Genomic DNA, 20,514 nt, shown 5'->3' with positions numbered 1-20,514 from the left:
ATGGAGGAAGTGGATATCAGAAGAAAATCAACTCATTTGAGAAGTTGGCCTTGGAGAAGAGTTCTGTGATTATCCTGGACTGCGAAAGACATCTTAGAGGAAATGAATGGACTAAAGATATCAATATATAATAAGCATGAGCAAACTTCATCCCTCCAGATGTTTTGGACTTCAACTCCCACAATTCCTAACAGCCTACCGGCTGTTAGGAATTGTGGGAGTTGAAGTCCAAAACACCTGGAGGGACGAAGTTTGCCCAGGCCTGTTCGATGATATCTATCTATTCATCTGTCTGCCATGTGTTCCACTAGAGCCCTGAACCCTCTTTTCACCACAAACCAGATCATCCAATGTAAGAGTTTATTAAAAGCAGAGTATAATAAAAGCTGGATATATGAAAAGCAGGCAAATATAAAAAAGGAATCAAAGTTGAAAAGGTTATGTCCATAAAAGCCAAAAAGTCCCAAAACTCCTTCAGAGAAAGTCTCTAACATAATTCCAGTGAAATATCCAAAAACAAGGTACATAGATCCAAGACAGGCAAAACTATGCCTCACAAGATCAGATTGCTGGAACAGCTTGACACTGAATTTCACAGCCTTGACACAGAGAGCTCTGTATGCAGCGAATTGTATCAACATGATACTTTTAAAAGCCAAAAATATCTACCTCACAACCTCTGAGGATGCCTGCCATAGATGTAGGCGAAATGTCAGGAGAGAATACTGTCAGCGTGGAGGTCAGGGTGCGTGCTGGGTGGGTTTCTTCAAAACACCATCAATCATCTGCTCCGGCACCCTGATGAATTGGTTGAAATCGTCTGCCACACCAATTCCTCTGTTCAATGTCAGACTCAAACACATCAGTAGTCTGAAGTCCAAACATTTATTTCAATATCTATAAACGTATTTACAAAGCATAGCAAAAGCCATTGCTCTGAGCTGGCATTCTCCTTTGCCTCTTCGCTCGGCAAGCACCAGCTCAACACACTCACAGAGATGAGAAGCACATTCCTCAGTTCGAAGGAAGTTGCCGACTTCCAAGGCCGGAAATCATGCCTGATAGGTCATAGCAGGCTGTCAGTCAAAACTAGCCTGCTGTTAACTGTTTCATTGCTGAAACACACACTCTTGCAAAACAGCAGAAACACTTGATTTACATTTCATACACATACAACCATAATCCAACAAATACTTCTGGAACATGGCCATACAACCCGGAAAACACACAACAAAGCCAAAAATCCCTCCCATGAGATCATGTCTTTTGCACCTGCTCTCCTTATCTCTGATCCACTTGGAGAAGTGAGTCCTTAATTGCTGGTCTTGTTTTAACGCTAATCGAGAGACATTTGTCTGCAATTCTGGCAGGTTCCCATGGGAGAACAACCTTCACCATTCTCCTGGGAACAGCCAGGAGATTCCAAAACATTTCTCTCTGGGCCCGCTGAATCTCTCCCATCATCCCCTACTTCATCTTCTGAACACTCAGAATCTGACCAGTCCACCACACCATGTTTCTCTCTCATATCTATGGCTGGATGGCCATCTGCCAGCAGATTTGGGTTGTGCCTTTCTTAATAATAATAATAATAATGATGATGATGATGATGATGATGATACAGTAGAGTCTCACTTATCCAAGCTAAACAGGCCGGCAGAAGCTTGGATAAGCGAATATCTTGGATTATAAGGGGGAATTAAGGAAAAGCCTATTAAACATCAAATTAGGTTATGATTTTACAAATTAAGCACCAAAACTTCATGTTATACAACAAATTTGACAGAAAAAGTAGTTCAATACGCAGTAATGTTATGTTGTAATTACTGTATTTACGAATTTAGCACCAAAATATCACGATATATTGAAAACATTGACTACAATCCAGAGGCTTGGATAAGCGAGGCTTGGATAAGTGAGATTCTACTGTACTTTATTTTTCTATCCCGCCACCATCTCCCCGAAGGGACTTGGGGTGGCTAACATGGGGCCAAGCCCAAAACAAAAACAAATACAACAGTTAAAACCAATATAAGTAGCAAACAATATCAACATAACATTCAGTTATAATAAAAAATTAAAAACACAAAATACAAGGTAATAAAAAGGTGAAGAAAGGGTAATAAAAAACGAACATCACCATCAATGGATAAAATGAGGGCAGTCAGGTCAAAAAGTGCATAATTTCAAGACTTGTTAATAAAGTGCCTGGGCAAGTGTTAAAACATTTCCTGAGATAATTTGGGTTGGGATAGGTAAGAGGGAAAATAAAGTGCGAGAAAACAGTGTGTCAATGAGAGGGGTCTAATATGTCACTGATTGTTCGAAAGCACATTAGAAAAGCTATTTTTTAAGCTGTTTAATAAAGGCAGACAGGGTTGGGGCCAGTCTAATCTCCCTAGGAGGGGAATTCCAGAGCCGAGGGGCCACCACCGAGAAGGTCCTGTCCCTTGTTCCAACAATTTATTACAATAATATAGAAATCATAAAACCTAAATTTAGTATCAATACATCAATATGAAAACAGATACAAAAGGAGTTGTTAAACAATCAAATAAATAACTGTTACATTATGAACAATATTTTTCTCTTGTAGGATGAATTTACTCCTCTTCTCTTAAACAATAAATGTTCTTAAGTTCTTTGATTTTTCCACATACACAAATTGAGTCCTCTTCTTATATATAATGATTGTTCTTGTTTCTTTGTATAGATAGTAGACTGCAAAACCGCAACCGGTTTCAACTCAAAAGAGTCTTCCTCAGCTGGATTGTAGTCCTTTTTTTCAGTTGTTTTTGAGTTTTTTTAAATGTGGATCAGAAAGATCTAAGTTTTTTTAAACATGCATACTCTGCAGACAGTTTGATTCCAATGCGAGTATGCATACTGAGGAAGACTCTTTTGAGTTGAAACCGGTTGTGGTTTTGCAGTCTACTATCTATACAAAGAAACAAGAACAATCATCTATATATATAAAAGAGTGATGGCATCAGGGCAGTGGACAAAACAACAAAACTACAGGACCCCCAACCTCGAAATTTGACAACACAACCCATCATTCACGGCTCTAGGTTGATACAATAAAAAGAAAAGAAAAATAAAGTCCTAATTACAGGGAGAAGGAATAATAGTTTTTATCCAATTGCTGCCAGTTTGAAGGCTAAGCTCCACCCACTTGGTCTCCTAGCAACCTACTCAGCCCAGGGGACAGGCACAGTTAGGCCTCACTTAGGCCTCTTCCACAGATTATCAGATTTTAACTGGATTATATGGCAGTGTAGACTCAAGGCCCTTCCAAACAGCTATATAACCCATTTAGAATCTCATATTATCTGCGTTGAAGTGGATTATCTTGACTCCACACTGCCATATAATCCACTTCAGTGTGCATACTAAACATAAAGACAACCATACAACAGACATTCAATACCACCACTACCTCAACAATTTCTCACCAACACCACCAGACAACGCCACAGCAACGCATGGCCGGGCACAGCTAGTTATATATAAGAAGAGGACTCAATTTGTGTATGTGGAAAAATCAAAGAACTTAAGAACATTTATTGTTTAAGAGAAGAGGAGTAAATTCATCCTACAAGAGAAAAATATTGTTTCTACTCTGAATGTAACAGTTCTTTATTTGATTGTTTAACAACTCCTTTTGTATCTGTTTTCATATTGATGTATTGATACTAAATTTAGGTTTTATGATTTTTGTATTATTGTAATAAGTGGATACTTGTCTTTGTAGTTCCAGGGAACCCATTTTCTTCCTTGTTCCAACAAGCCAGGCCTGTGATAGTGGTGGGAACGAGAGGAGAGCCTCCTTAGAAGGTCGAAGAGATCGTGCAGGCTCATAAGGGGGAAAGGTGGTCTCGAAGTTAGGTGGCTCCCGAACCGTTCAGGGCTTTGCCTGCACCTTGAATTGGGACTGGAAACTGAATGGCAGCCAATGGAGCTCCTTAAGCAGGGGAGTTTCTTTGCAGCAGAAGGAGACTTGCAGTAATGCTGATGGCAACACATTGGATCTCTTCCAACTCTGTGATTCTATGATCCCTTGGAGGTCTCTTGTGTTATTTCCCCCCTTTCTTCTCTCTTTCCCCGCAGTTAACCCACGGAGTCATGAACAAGGAGCTGAAATACTGCAAGACCCCCGAGGACCTGGAGTGCAACGAGAACGTGAAGCACAAGACGAAGGAGTACATCAAGAAGTACATGCAGAAGTTTGGGGCCGTTTACAAGCCCAAAGAAGACACCGATTTGGAGTAGTCTTTGCGGGAAGGAGGAGGAGAAAGAGTCTTTGAGGGCTTTGGTTTTGTGCCTGGGAGTTTTTGGTTTTGTCCCTGCCCCTCTCTCCCTGCCCGGTTTTTCAAAAGGTTGGGCAGAAACAGGCAAGGGCTTTGAAAAGTAACTTCCCAACTGACATAGACATGGCTGCAACTCATCGACATCACACTTTGGCCCCTGTTTGCAAGAAAGAAAGAAAAAAAACCCAAACTCCCCAATCTTGGCGGTGCTGTTTTAGTGCAACAATTTGCAAGCTGGGTTCGTCCTTTACTCGAGATCTGTATGATATTTTAACGTCTATGTGAATATATTGAGAGTTTTTTCCCCTCTTTTTCTGTTTGTTTTTTTCCTTCCTTCCTCTCCTTTTAAGCCCAACATGTGTTGATATCATGGGAACACTTTGTAAGAATAGTTCTGAAGGTTTGGTTTTTATTTTATTTTTTTCCCATCTCCCTTGATTCCTTTTGTTTCATCCTTTTGTTTCGTTTATTTTTATTTTTCCGGTTTTCCTCGTTCTTTGCAAGGTTTTACTCTGTTATCATGTAAATATTTGCTAAAACCGGCTGCCTCAGGGTTTCTGGCAGGCCGCAGTGCTATATTGATAAAGATTGATTTTACTGCTTCAAAATCATTTTACTTTATCCAATTTTTACTGAAGTTTTTATGTAAAAGGAAAAAAAACATTAAAAATTAAATAAAACGGCAACGAAATAACAAAAGAAACGGGCGCTTGGGTTTTTTGCCCTTGGGGTTTGGAACCGGTGGGTCCCGTTTTCTGCAGAGGTTGCAACTCTCTAATTAATAATAGGAAAGAAGAAGAGGATTAATGAGCAATGTCTGACCAGACACAGCGTTTTTGTCAATCCAGAAATGTTGGGTTTCTTGTTTCACAGTTAAGCACTCAAAGAACCACAGCAACAGGTAAGCTACCTGTCTTTCTATGGCTTGTTGTTCATCTTTGATCATTTTTATTCAGAATTTTTACAAATAGAATAAAAAAGGGGAAAAAAACCCTCCGAATTGAAAAGGAAAACATGAAATAAGACATTAGGGTAAAAATACAAAGCCCAGTCTAAAGGAATAAAAAAAAGAAAAGAAAAAGAATAAAGGGTAGTTTTTGGTCTTCCATTCTTTGCTCATTGCGTTTTCCCTTCAAGTACGTATCACCTTTTCTTACATTTCTAGTCTTTCCTTATTTTCTGTCCTCGGGGAATCCTTTTTACTATATTAAGTCCTTTGCCGTCTTTCAATATTCTTCGTATGTCTTCCAATCTGTTCTCCTTAGTGGTTTACCATTACTTTCCTTCAAAAGGAAAGTTAATCTGTCCATATCATGGATTTCATCAAGTTTGTCTAGCCATTGTTCTTTCATAGGGATTCCTTGCATTTTCCAACATCTTGCAAAGGTATTTCTTACCGCAGTAGCTATGTAAGTAAATAAGATGTCTTCATTCTGGTTAAAGTCCACCGCTCCATCCATTAATCCTAAAAGGTAATATTCCGCTTTCATAGGGAATGTTTTCTTCATTATTTTCTGCATTATTTCGTGAATTCTTTTCCAATATCTTGTTGTTTCTGTGCAAGTCCACCATGCATGATAAAATGTTCCCTCATGCTTTCTACACTTCCAACAATTTTTCTGTCTATGGCTTGTTGTTGTTGTTGTTGTTGTTGTTGTCGTCGTTACTGTTACTTGGACCCCGCTTTGTGTCTCACTCAAAGTGGACCAAACAGAGCTGAGAAGAGAATCACTTTGGTCTTCATATTTTTACACTTTATCCGTGAGACACCTTTTCACCCAGCATCACATCAGAGTCCAGTAGTACTATCCACAGTAGTTTATTAAGAAAAGCATGTGTTAAGCGAAAAAAGGTTTTTTTCCCCAAAAGAGTAGTAGGAAAGGAGCTATAATATAGCAATAGTCCATATGCAAAAGAACAGTATTCCAAAAATGGCAAGGTACATGAAGCCAAGGAAGTCAAGATCACAGGTATAAATCCATAAGTATGAAAGCATAACTTTTCCCATGGCAAAATTCTTTCAGGAATATAAGCAAACAAGAAATTAGAATCATGAGCTTGAGAGCTGGAACTGGAACCTGAACCTTTTGGCAACCTGCTGTGAGAGACATCAAGTAAACATCACTTAATTTAAGCCCAAGCCTGACCAAGAAGCCATGAGATCATGCCTCACACCTGGATTTCAAGGAGCCTTTTATATATATATAAAAGGTATATATAGATATTTTATTTATATATATATATATATATATATATATATATATATATATATATATATATAAAAAATATCTTACCAGATATTTATTAAAGTGAAACAATCAGTTTATACAGTCATATACTCCCAAGAGCAGCATCATTATATGATATAGCCATACATAATCTAGGCACGGTCTTATAAACATCCCATGGTTTAGAAGTATATCATATAATCAAGGTCTATCTGTCTTACTGTTTAACAAATGTCGTTTTTACCTAGCCTATCATCTAATGCGGATGATCTAATCATTATAAAGTACGGTAAACAGTCTATAAAATATTTTTTATTAATGCTTTTCCAACATATTACTAAATATAGACCTAAACATAAAATAAGATAAAAGGTAAAACTAAAGACGAGAGAGAAAAAGAAAAGGCGAGAGGAAAGAAGAAAAAAAGGGAAGGTCAACAAACATCCAACAAGTGCTCAAGGAGTCTTTCTGAACGCCTAACTTATCCTTCACTCCTTCCCTGTGAATACCTAATCTGATATCTCAGGAAAACTCCATCAACTGAAGGCCGATTCTCAAGAGAAATTGATTTTTCTCCTGCTAAGGAACGAACATTGGAATCCAAAACATCCTCTGTCTCATCTTCAACTGTCTTCACTTCTCTCTGATCTAAGGCCTGCAATTCACCCCGATCACACACAGACTCATCAGTAGGAAACGCATCATCCATGTTGTGTTCTGAGAAATCCCCAGCATCTTGCTGAGCTCCAACAGAGAGTCTTAGAATCATAGAATCATAGAATAGTAGAGTTGGAAGAGACCACATGGGCCATCTAGTCCAACCCCCTGCTAAGAAGCAGGAAATCGCATTCAAAGCACCCCCGACAGATGGCCATCCAGCCTCTGCTTAAAAGCTTCCAAAGAAGGAGCCTCCACCACAGCCCCGGGGAGAGAGTTCCACTGTCGAACAGCCCTTCTCACAGTGAGGAAGTTCTTCCTGATGTTCAGGTGGAATCTCCTTTCCTGTAGTTTGAAGCCATTGTTCCCTTGCGTCCTAGTCTGCAGGGCAGCAGAAAGGAAGCTCCCTCCCTCCTCCCTGTGACTTCCCTTCACGTATTTGTACATGGCTATCATGTCTCCTCTCAGCCTTCTCTTCTGCAGGCTAAACATGCCCAGCTCTTTCAGCCGCTCCTCATAGGGATTCTTGTTCTCCAGACCCTTCATCATTTTAGTCGCCCTCCTCTGGACGCTTTCCAGCTTGTCAACATCTCCCTTCAACTGTGGTGCCCAAAATTGGACACAGTGTGATTCCAGGTAAAGTGGTCTGACCAAGGCAGAATAGAAGAAGGGGGAGCAGGACTTCCCTGGATCTAGATGCTATTCCCCTATTGATGCAGGACAGAATCACGTTGGCTTTTTTAGCAGCCGCATCACATTCCTGGCTCATGTTCCCCTTCCTCCCCACGAGGACTCCAAGGTCTTTTTCGCACACACTGCTGTCAAGCCAGGCATCGTCCCCCATTCTGTATCTTTGATTTCCATTTTTTCTGCCGAAGTGAAGTATCTTGCATTTGTCCCTGTTGAACTTCATTTTGTGAGTTTCGGCCCATCTCTCTAGTCTGTCAAGATCGTTTTGAATTCTGCTCCTGTCTTCTGGAGTGTTAGCTATCCTTCCCAGTTTTGTCTCATCTGCAAACTTGATGATCGTGCCTTCTAACTCTTCGTCTAAGTCGTTAATAAAGATGTTGAACAGAACCGGGCCCAGGACGGAGCCCTGCTGATGGCACTCCACTTGTCACTTCTTTCCATGATGAAGACGACGCATGGGTGAGAATCACCCTTTGGGTTCGTTCGCTTAGCCAATTACAGATCCACCTAACCGTAGTTTTGTCTAGCCCACATTTTACTAGTTAGCGCAAAGCTTAAACTGGCTCTGCACTTGCGTTTTATAATACTTACATCTTATCTATATATATAAAAGGGTAATGAAATTTCGTCCTAGGACAAAGCAACAAAACTACACATCCCAGAAACACTAAACTTGGCAGCACAACCCCTCATCCAAGCCTCTACGTCCATACAACAAAAAGAAAAGAAAAATAAAGTCCTAATTAGAGGGAGAGGAAGAATTGTTTTTATCCAATTGCTGCCAGTTAAAAGGCTAAGCTCTGCCCACTTGGTCTCCTAGCAACCCACTCAGCCCAGGGGACAGACAGTTAGGCTTCACTTAGGCCTCTTCCCCACTGCCTATAAAATACAGATTATCAGATTTGATCTGGGTTATATGGCAGTGTAGACTCAAGGTCCTTCCACAAAGCTATATAACCCATTTATAATCTTATATTATCTGCTTTAACTGGATTATCTTGACTCCACACTACCATATAATCCACTTCAGTGTGCAGTCGGACACAACTGGACTTAATGTCAGGGGAAAACCTTTACCCTTGACCTTAACTACCACCAATTCCTCAATACTTTATTTCCCATACCACCAGACTTTGCCACAGCAACACGTGGCCGGGCACAGCTAGTATTTTATAATATTTGTGTGTATGTGCATGCACATAGTAGTATAGCAGTAGTATAAGCACAAATATGGTACTGTAGAATATGAGGACACATCGCAAATGACTTTACAGGATGCAGTACTGTCTGCAAGACCAAGACCTTGCCGAGTCAATAGAGAGAAAAGCATTATATTATTATTCTCATTATTATTACCTCACTTTCTCAGCCTCAGAGGGAGCAGATATTGCCTTGAAAACCCCATGATAATAATAATAATAATAACAAAAACTTGTGATTTTGTGATACGAAATCCAGCATACAGAGGCGGTCCAACCATAAGGCGAACTAGGGTGGGAGAAAGAACTTTTCTTTGAAGCAGGTGTGAATGTTGTAATTAATCACCTTGATTGGCATTTAATGGCCCTGTGGCTTCAAGGCCTGGCTTCTTCTTGCCTGGGAGAATCTTTTTTTAGGAGGTGTTAGCTGTCCCTGATTGTTTACTGTCTGGATTTCTTCTGTTTTCAGAGTGTTGTTCTTTATTTATTGTCCTGATTTTAGAGGGTTTTTTTTAATACTGAGGGCTATCTGGGTTATCTAAGTCCACACTGTCCTATATCCCTGTTCAATATTTAGTGCTAAATTTGCAAATATACCGTTTCCCCAAAAATAAGACATCCCCGAAAAATAAGACCTAGTAGAAGTTTTGCTGAATTGCTAAATATAAGGCCTCCCCCGAAAGTAAGACCTAGCAAAGTTTGTGTTTGGAAGCATGCCCAGCGCCTGCCAAACAAACACCAGAGCACGCAGGATTGGTAAATGTACATACCAGTTGTACATGGAAATAATGGTAGTAACAAGAAATTCTTGATTCGATTCACAGTTTGTCTGGTTATGCTGGTTTGTGATGACAACTACTGTACAGAATATAATAAGTGTTCATTTTTTTGTTCAACAATAAATGTGAATTCTTCTTCATGGAAAAATAAGACATCCCCTGAAAATAAGACCTAGCACATCTTTGGGAGCAAAAATTAATATAAGACACTGTCTTATTTTCGGGGAAACACGGTAGTAATTCCTACATAACATTGCCATGTATTGAACTGCTTTTTCTATTGTTTTGTTGTAAAACATTTTTTTTTTATTAATGAAAGTGAAAAACGAAAAATAGAGTAACATGTATCCATATACAACCGCAGAAGAAAAAGGAAGAAAAAAAAAAGAAAAAAAAGAAAAAGAAAAAAAGGAAGAAAATACAGACAGGTATAACAATTTGCACTGTAATGTCGCTAAACTAATGGATGATCACAGATTTGCTATACCATTGTTGTACCTTAACTTATCCTTGTCCCCCTTGCCCCTCACCCGTGAACCCGACCCCCTAGACCTCCGATACCCCTCAGTAAGTATCACGTAACTAACCGTCAACTACCCCTGTATCTTCTTTCGCTAAATCCCCTTTATGGCTGTCGTCAAATCTACCTTTGTCTTCTTTTCCAAATACCCAAGTGCCAGCCTCCATTTATTTGCAAACTCCTCATTATTTCCTCCTCTGTTGCTATTTGTCAGCTTGGCCATTTGGATATAACCCCCCAGTTTGTCTCTCCAGTCTTTAATACTTAGCTCTTCTTCCCCCTTCCATGTTTTTGCGATTATCAGTCTTGCCGCAACAAAACAATATTGGCAAATTTCTTCATCTCCTGCGCTAATACGCCTTCTAAATAAACCTAATAAGCATGTCTCGGGGTTCTTCTTGACCTTATTGGTAATCATATTATTTGTTTCTTTCACCACTTTTATCCAGAATTCTTGAACTATATTACAGGTCCACCATATGTGGAAAAATGTTCCTTTTACTTTCTTGCATCTCCAACAGGCCCCTCTTTCTGTTTTCTCTATTTTCGCCAGAAGTTCTGGAGTTATGTATGTTCTATAGAACATTTTAAACATATTCTCTCTAATTGAGCCGGCCAGAGAGAATTTAAACCCCTTTTTCCAGAGATATTCCCATTCTTCCAGGTCTATGTTTCTACCAAAGTCTCTGGCCCAAGAGATCATAACGGTTTTTATTTGGTTGTCTGCAAGGTTGTAGTCTAGAATAAATTTATAAAGCCTTGAGATTAAGCCTTTGTTGCCTCTGTCAAAGATACATTCTAACTCGGATTTTTTGGATGCAAATCCCACCGCCGCATCCTTTCTAAATCTATCATGCAGTTGGTAAAAACTGAACCAGTCTTTTAACCCTAATTCTTCTCTTCTTTTGTTGTAAAACATGATGTTTTGGTGCTTAATTTGTAAAATCATAACCTAATTTGATGTTTAATAGGCTTTTCCTTAATCCTTCCTTATTATCCAACATTTTCGCTTATCCAACACTTTTATTTTTCAGTAATTAGTTTGGGGGGGGAGGGGGCGCGCCAAAATTCTTTTCGCCTACACTTGAAAAATACCTAGGGCCGGCTCTGCCAGCATATATATCTCGTTTGCTGTGTCATACTATGTCTTTGTGTCAATAATAATAATAATAATAATACTTTTCTTTCTTGCCCGCCTCTCCTCGTGGCTCAGGGCGAATTATACAGCATTACTAAAATATAAACAAGCACGTAATCATTTTAAAACACTCTGTAAAGTACACACACATATTAAAACGTACCTCTTTAAAATACGTATCAAAATACACAAAACAAAAACAAGGGATACAATGGAGTTTTAAACAAAAAAAAGAGTTAAAAAGTAGGAAATTACTTGAGGAAAAAAAAACACAACAATGCTGTCACTCCCTGGTGAATGGAAAGGAGGGGAGGGGAATGTCATTCTGCCTAAATCATGTCAAGTTTTTTAAAATTTTCTGTACTTTTGTGATGTAGTTTTCCTGCCTGCAATATGAAATCCGGACAGCAGGTGGCACTGTTGGGCCGCACTGTTTAAGGTTATTAATCTAGCAGAAGTAGAGACCAAGGCTCCTTCTACACTGCCATATAATCCGGATTATCCACATTATCTGCTTTGAACTGGATCATACGAGTCCACACTGCCATATAATCCAGTTCAAAGCAGTAAATATGGATTTTATATGGTAGTGTAGAAAGGAACTGACTGTCCCCTATTTGAAATGCATGATATATTAACAATCATTTAGGCTTATGTGTTGTGCCTCCCCGCTCCGGGGTTCTATTCTAGAATTAAGCATCTTAATGCTGAAATTCCACCTTATTGTAGTATAAATAATACATTTAATTAAACATTAATGTATTAAATAATACATTTAATTAAATTTAAAACTTGCACATGAAGCAGACATGTGTATAAGTGCATATACTGTAGTAGACTTGAGCATATGTCAATTTATACATGAGTGCTTATGGCAGATTGGTAACCAAAGTCAACTTATACATGAGTACTTATGGCAGATTGGTAACCAAAGTCAACTTATACATGAGTACTTATGGCAGATTGGTAGCCAAAGTCATCTTATACATGGGCGCCTGTGGCAGACATACAAAATGTCAGTGTATACATGAGTACTTACGGCTCATTTAAACATAAAGTCGACTTATACATGAGTACTTATGCCAGATTTGTAGCTAAAGTCAACTTATAATGTGAGCATATACATGAGTACACATGGTACATTTATACATAAAGTCAACTTATACAGGAGTCCTTATGGCAGATGGGTAACTGAAGTCAGCTTATACATGGGTGCCTATGGGACACATATACAGAAAGTCGGCATGTAAATGAGTACATGTAGTACATGTATACATAAAGTTGACTTATACATGAGTACTTATGGTAAAATGGTAACTAAAGTCAGCTTATACATGGGTGCCTATGGCAGACATACATAATGTCAGCGTATACATTACATTCATACATAAAATCAACTTACACAGGAGTCCTTATGGCAGATTTGTAACTAAAGTCAGTTTATACATGAGTGCTTGTGGCAGACATATACAGAAAGTCAGCGTATACATGAGTACATATGGTAGTCGATTTATACAGGAGTCCTATGGCAGATTGATAACTAAAGTCAGCTTATACACGAGTGCCCACATTAGGCGTGAAATCATTTTTTAAAATTATATAATAAAGCTTTTACGTCAAGTCGGTTTGAGTTCCCTTTGGGGAGATAAAGCAGGGTATAAATATAATAATAATAATAATAATAATAATAATAATAATAATAATAATAATAATAATAATATGTAAAGCAAAGTGAAGAACCTGCTTTGGTTGAAGTCAAAAATCAGAAACTCCTCAAAGCACAGCAGACAAAAAACCAGTACAAGAAAGCCGCACTACAAAGTAGAGCTGACAGCTGGCACAACAAAACATGGCATGGAAAGTTCCTTGACAAAATTGAAGGAAAAGCTGATAAGGAGAAGACCTGGCTGTGGCTCACGAATGGGACCCTGAAGAAGGAGACAGAAGGCCTGATCCTTGCAGCCCAGGAGTAAGCCATCAGGACAAAGGCCATTAATAATAATAATAATAATAATAATAATAATAATAATAATAATAATAATAGAAGACCTGGCTCTGGCTCACGAATGGGACCCTGAAGAAGGAGACAGAAGGCCTGATCCTTGCAGCCCAGGAGCAAGACATCAGGACAAAGGCCATTAATAATAATAATAATAATAATAATAATAATAATAATAATAATAGAAGACCTGGCTCTGGCTCACGAATGGGACCCTGAAGAAGGAGACAGAAGGCCTGATCCTTGCAGCCCAGGAGCAAGACATCAGGACAAAGGCAATCAAGGCCAAGATCGAAAAATCAGCTGATGACCCAAAATGCAGATTGTGCAAGGAAACCGATGAAACCATGGATCATATCCTCAGCTGCTGTAAGAAAATCGCACAGACAGACTACAAACAGAGGCACAACTATGTGGCCCAAATGATCCATTGGAACTTATGCCTCAAGTACCACCTCCCAGCAGCAAAGAACTGGTGGGATCATAAACCTGCAAAAGTATTGGAGAATGAACATGCAAAGATACTGTGGGACTTCCGAATCCAGACTGACAAAGTTCTGGAACACAACACACCAGACATCACAGTTGTGGAAAAGAAAAAGGTTTGGATCATTGATGTTGCCATCCCAGGTGACAGTCGCATTGACGAAAAACAACAGGAAAAACTCAGCCGCTATCAGGACCTCAAGATCGAACTGCAAAGACTCTGGCAGAAACCAGTGCAGGTGGTCCCGGTGGTGATGGGCACACTGGGTGCTGTGCCAAAAGATCTCAGCCAGCATTTGGAAACAATAGACATTGACAAAATCATCATCTGCCAACTGCAAAAGGCCACCCTACTGGGATCTGCACGCATCATCCGAAAATACATCACACAGTCCTAGACACTTGGGAAGTGTTCGACCTGTGATTTTGTGATACGAAATCCAGCATATCTATCTTGTTTGCTGCGTCATACAATAAAATAAAATAACAATAATAATAATAATAATAATAATAATAATACATCACACAGTCCTAGACACTTGGGAAGTGTTCGACTTGTGATTTTGTGATACGAAATCCAGCATATCTATCTTGTTTGCTGCGTCATACAATAAAATAAAATAACAATAATAATAATAATAATAATAATAATACATCACACAGTCCTAGACACTTGGGAAGTGTTCGACTTGTGATTTTGTGATACGAAATCCAGCATATCTATCTTGTTTGCTGCGTCATACAATAAAATAAAATAACAATAATAATAATAATAATAATAATAATACATCACACAGTCCTAGACACTTGGGAAGTGTTCGACCTGTGATTTTGTGATACGAAATCCAGCATATCTATCTTGTTTGCTGCGTCATACAATAAAATAAAATAACAATAACAATAATAATAATAATAATAATACATCACACAGTCCTAGACACTTGGGAAGTGTTCGACCTGTGATTTTGTGATACGAAATCCAGCATATCTATCTTGTTTGCTGCGTCATACAATAAAATAAAATAACAATAATAATAATAATAATAATAATAATACATCACACAGTCCTAGACACTTGGGAAGTGTTCGACTTGTGATTTTGTGATACGAAATCCAGCATATCTATCTTGTTTGCTGCGTCATACAATAAAATAAAATAACAATAATAATAATAATAATAATAATAATAATACATCACACAGTCCTAGACACTTGGGAAGTGTTCGACTTGTGATTCTGTGATACGAATTCCAGCATATCTATCTTGTTTGCTGCGTCATACAATAAAATAAAATAACAATAATAATAATAATAATAATAATAATAATAATAATAATACATCACACAGTCCTAGACACTTGGGAAGTGTTCGACTTGTGATTCTGTGATACGAATTCCAGCATATCTATCTTGTTTGCTGCGTCATACAATAAAATAAAATAACAATAATAATAATAATAATAATAATAATAATAATAATAATAATAATACATCACACAGTCCTAGACACTTGGGAAGTGTTCGACTTGTGATTCTGTGATACGAATTCCAGCATATCTATCTTGTTTGCTGCGTCATACAATAAAATAAAATAACAATAATAATAATAATAATAATAATAATACATCACACAGTCCTAGACACTTGGGAAGTGTTCGACTTGTGATTCTGTGATACGAATTCCAGCATATCTATCTTGTTTGCTGCGTCATACAATAAAATAAAATAACAATAACAATAATAATAATAATAATAATACATCACACAGTCCTAGACACTTGGGAAGTGTTCGACTTGTGATTTTGTGATACGAAATCCAGCATATCTATCTTGTTTGCTGTGTCATACAATAATAATAATAATAATAATAATAATAATAATAATAATAATAATAATAATAATACATCACACAGTCCTAGAGACTTGGGAAGTGTTCGACTTGTGATTTTGTGATACGAAATCCAGCATATCTATCTTGTTTGCTGCGTCATACAATAAAATAAAATAACAATAATAATAATAATAATAATAATAATACATCACACAGTCCTAGACACTTGGGAAGTGTTCGACTTGTGATTCTGTGATACGAATTCCAGCATATCTATCTTGTTTGCTGCGTCATACAATAAAATAAAATAACAATAACAATAATAATAATAATAATAATACATCACACAGTCCTAGACACTTGGGAAGTGTTCGACCTGTGATTTTGTGATACGAAATCCAGCATATCTATCTTGTTTGCTGCGTCATACAATAAAATAAAATAACAATAATAATAATAATAATAATAATAATACATCACACAGTCCTAGACACTTGGGAAGTGTTCGACTTGTGATTCTGTGATACGAATTCCAGCATATCTATCTTGTTTGCTGCGTCATACAATAAAATAAAATAACAATAACAATAATAATAATAATAATAATACATCACACAGTCCTAGACACTTGGGAAGTGTTCGACTTGTGATTTTGTGATACGAAATCCAGCATATCTATCTTGTTTGCTGTGTCATACAATAATAATAATAATAATAATAATAATAATAATAATAATAATAATAATAATAATAATACATCACACAGTCCTAGAGACTTGGGAAGTGTTCGACTTGTGATTTTGTGATACGAAATCCAGCATATCTATCTTGTTTGCTGCGTCATACAATAAAATAAAATAACAATAACAATAACAATAATAATAATAATAATAATACATCACACAGTCCTAGAGACTTGGGAAGTGTTCGACTTGTGATTTTGTGATACGAAATCCAGCATATCTATCTTGTTTGCTGCGTCATACAATAATATAATAATAATAATTAAATGGTAAACTAAAGCTTTTATGTCAAGTCGTTTTGAGTCCCCTTTGGGGAGATAAAGCAGGGTATAAATAAATACTGTAATAATATGAATTTAATGTGCTTGGCCTTTTGCATTAGGGAATATCCTACTTTGCTGGTCGCGTAATTGATTTCGATGTGCTTGTTCCTTCCTCTGGGAAAGCGAGAGAGCGAGAGAGAGAAGAGGCTGTTTCCTTGCTGGCCTTGATCTCCATCCTCGTCTTCCTTGGACTGACGTTGTTCTTCTCTGCTGCCCCGGATCCGGTTCCCAAGCCTGTCTCCCATTAGCAACAGATGTCTTCCCAGCTGCTCCACTCCGTGCCTTTGATCGTAGTAACAGCAGCAACGCTTTGGAAGCAAAACCATGCCCAGAATACACACTCCTCTCTTCCCCGTCTACATCCCCAAGAGGGCATCTAGATGAGCATCTCCAAGATCAGGCATGGTAGAATAGAATAGAATAGTAGAGTTGGAAGAGACCACATGGGCCATCCAGTCCAACCCCCTGCTAAGAAGCAGGAAATCGCATTCAAAGCACCCCCGACAGATGGCCATCCAGCCTCTGCTTAAAAGCCTCCAAAGAAGGAGCCTCCACCACGGCCCCGGGGAGAGAGTTCCACTGTCGAACAGCCCTTCTCACAGTGAGGAAGTTCTTCCTGATGTTCAGGTGGAATCTCCTTTCCTGTAGTTTGAAGCCATTGTTCCGTGTCCTAGTCTGCAGGGCAGCAGAAAATAAGCTCCCTCCCTCCTCTCTATGACTTCCTATCACATATTTGTATATGGCTATCATGTCTCCTCTCAGCCTTCTCTTCTGCAGGCTAAACATGCCCAGTTCTTTAAGCCGCTCCTCATAGGGCTTGTTCTCCAGACCCTTCATCATTTTAGTCGCCCTCCTCTGGACGCTTTCCAGCTTGTCATCATCTCCCTTCAACTGCGGTGCCCAAAATTGGACCCAGTGTGATTCCAGGTGTGGTCTGACCAAAGCAGAATAGAATAAGGGGGAGCAGGACTTCCCTGGATCTAGACGCTATTCCCCTATTGATGCAGGACAGAATCTCGTTGGCTTTTTTAGCAGCCGCATCACATTGTTGGCTCATGTTCCCCTTCCTCCCCACGAGGACTCCAAGGTCTTTTTCGCACACACTGCTGTCAAGCCAGGCGTCCCCCATTCTGTATCTTTGATTTCCATTTTTTCTGCCGAAGTGAAGTCTCTTGCATTTGTCCCTGTTGAACTTCATTTTGTTAGTTTTGGCCCATCTCTCTAGTCTGTCAAGATCGTTTTGAATTCTGCTTCTGGTCTACACCAGGAGTCCCCAAACTTTTTAAACAGGGGGCCAGTTCACGATCCTTTGGACCGTTGGAGGGCCGGACTATAGTTGGCCACCGAGCAATAATAATGAATGATTAATAATAATACAGTAGAGTCTCACTTATCCAACACTCGCTTATCCAACGTTCTGGATTATCCAACGCATTTTTGAGGTCAATGTTTTCAATACATCATGATATTTTGGTGCTAAATTCGTAAATACAGTAATTACAACATAACATGACTGCGTATTGAACTACTTTTTCTGTCAAATTGGTTGTACAACATGATGTTTTGGTGCTTAATTTGTAAAATCATAACCTAATTTGATGTTTAATAGGCTTTTCCTTAACCCCTCCTTGTTATCCAACATATTCGCTTATCCAACATTCTGTCGGCCCGTTTATGTTGGATAAGTGAGACTCTATTGTAATAATAATAGACCCTTGGGCCATTGAGTCCAATCCCCTTCTGCCTTTGTGCACTGAAAGAACAAGCAAAGCACCACTGACGGATGGATGGCCTCCCAGCCTCAATGTCAATAATAATAATAATAATAATAATAATAATAATAATAATAATAATAATAATAAATCACCATCTGCCAACTGCAAAAGGCCACCCTACTGGGATCTGCACACATCATCAGAAAATACATCACACAGTCCTAGACACTTGGGAAGTGTTCGACTTGTGGTTTTGCGAAACGAAATCCAGCATATCTATCTTGTTTGCTGTGCCATACAACGTCATTGTGTTGATAATAATAATAATAAAAAACTGCAAAAGGCCACCCTACTGGGATCTGCGCACATCATCAGAAAATACATCACACAGTCCTAGACACTTGGGAAGTGTTCAACTTGTGATTTTGTGAAACGAAATCCAGCGTATCTATCTTGTTTGCTGTGTCATACAATAAAATAATAATAATAATAATAATAATAATAATAATAGACCCTTGGGGCATTGAGTCCAACCCCCTTCTGCCTTTGTGCACCGAAAGAACAAGCAAAGCACCCCTGACAGATGGCCTCCCAGCCTCAATGTTAATAATAATAATAATAATAAAATAATAATAATAATAACAATAGACCCTTGGGCCATTGAGTCCAACCCCCTTCTGCCTTTGTGCACTGAAAGAACAAGCAAAGCACCCCTGACAGATGGCCTCCCAGCCTCAATGTTAATAATAATAATAATAAAATAATAATAATAATAACAATAGACCCTTGGGCCATTGAGTCCAACCCCCTTCTGCCTTTGTGCACCGAAAGAACAAGCAAAGCACCCCTGACAGATGGCCTCCCAGCCTCAATGTTAATAATAATAATAATAAAATAATAATAATAATAACAATAGACCCTTGGGCCATTGAGTCCAACCCCCTTCTGCCTTTGTGCACCGAAAGAACAAGCAAAGCACCCCTGACAGATGGCCTCCCAGCCTCAATGTTAATAATAATAATAATAAAATAATAATAATAATAACAATAGACCCTTGGGCCATTGAGTCCAACCCCCTTCTGCCTTTGTGCACTGAAAGAACAAGCAAAGCACCCCTGACAGATGGCCACCCAGCCTCAATGTTAATAATAATAATAATAAAATAATAATAATAATAACAATAGACCCTTGGGCCATTGAGTCCAACCCCCTTCTGCCTTTGTGCACCGAAAGAACAAGCAAAGCACCCCTGACAGATGGCCACCCAGCCTCAATGTTAATAATAATAATAATAATAATAATAATAATAATAATAATAATAATAATAGTAATAATAATAGACCCTTGGGCCATTGAGTCCAATCCCCTTCTGCCTTTGTGCACCAAAAGCACAAGCAAAGCACCCCTGACAGATGGCCTCCCAGCCTCAATGTTAATAATAATAATAATAAAATAATAATAATAATAACAATAGACCCTTGGGCCATTGAGTCCAATCCCCTTCTGCCTTTGTGCACCGAAAGAACAAGCAAAGCACCCCTGACAGATGGCCTCCCAGCCTCAATGTTAATAATAATAATAATAATAATAATAATAATAATAATAATAATGAAGAATGTTGGAAGAAACCCCTTGGGCCATTGACTCCAACCCCCTTCTGCCTCTGTGCACCAAAAGCACAAGCAAAGCACCCCTGACAGATGGCCTCCCATCCTCAATATTAATATTAATAATAAGGGTTGTAAGAGAAGAAGAGACCCCTTGGGTCATTTAGCCCAACCCCCTTGTGCTCTTGTGCTGTGGGGGCCGGATTAATGGCTTCGATGGGCCGCATCCGGCCCCCGGGCCTTAGTTTGGGGACCCCTGGTCTACACTGTAGAAGGAATTCAAGTTTGA

The 20,514-nt window shown here is 38.6% G+C and overlaps 2 protein-coding genes across 6 annotated transcripts in view; one reads left to right on the top strand and one right to left on the bottom strand.

Moving 5' to 3' along the window:
* setd2 (SET domain containing 2, histone lysine methyltransferase) overlaps positions 1-5,013 on the top strand; it is a 102,619-nt gene extending 97,606 nt beyond the window's left edge. For all 4 annotated transcript variants that reach the window (XM_008123477.3, XM_008123476.3, XM_008123475.3 and 1 more), the window contains one exon: positions 4,111-5,013. In XM_008123477.3, coding sequence (XP_008121684.1) covers positions 4,111-4,272 — 162 coding nt within the window. In that variant the 3' untranslated portion in view covers positions 4,273-5,013. The remainder of the gene's footprint in view (positions 1-4,110) is intronic.
* LOC100555440 (D-serine dehydratase) overlaps positions 1-20,514 on the bottom strand; it is a 459,449-nt gene that overhangs the window by 317,474 nt on the left and 121,461 nt on the right. The window lies entirely within an intron of this gene.

Source organism: Anolis carolinensis, chromosome 6 (assembly GCF_035594765.1).
Source record: "Anolis carolinensis isolate JA03-04 chromosome 6, rAnoCar3.1.pri, whole genome shotgun sequence".
Lineage (NCBI taxonomy): Eukaryota > Metazoa > Chordata > Lepidosauria > Squamata > Dactyloidae > Anolis > Anolis carolinensis.
Note: the sequence above shows the minus strand (reverse complement) of the source record. Positions and strands in the feature narration are given on the sequence as shown.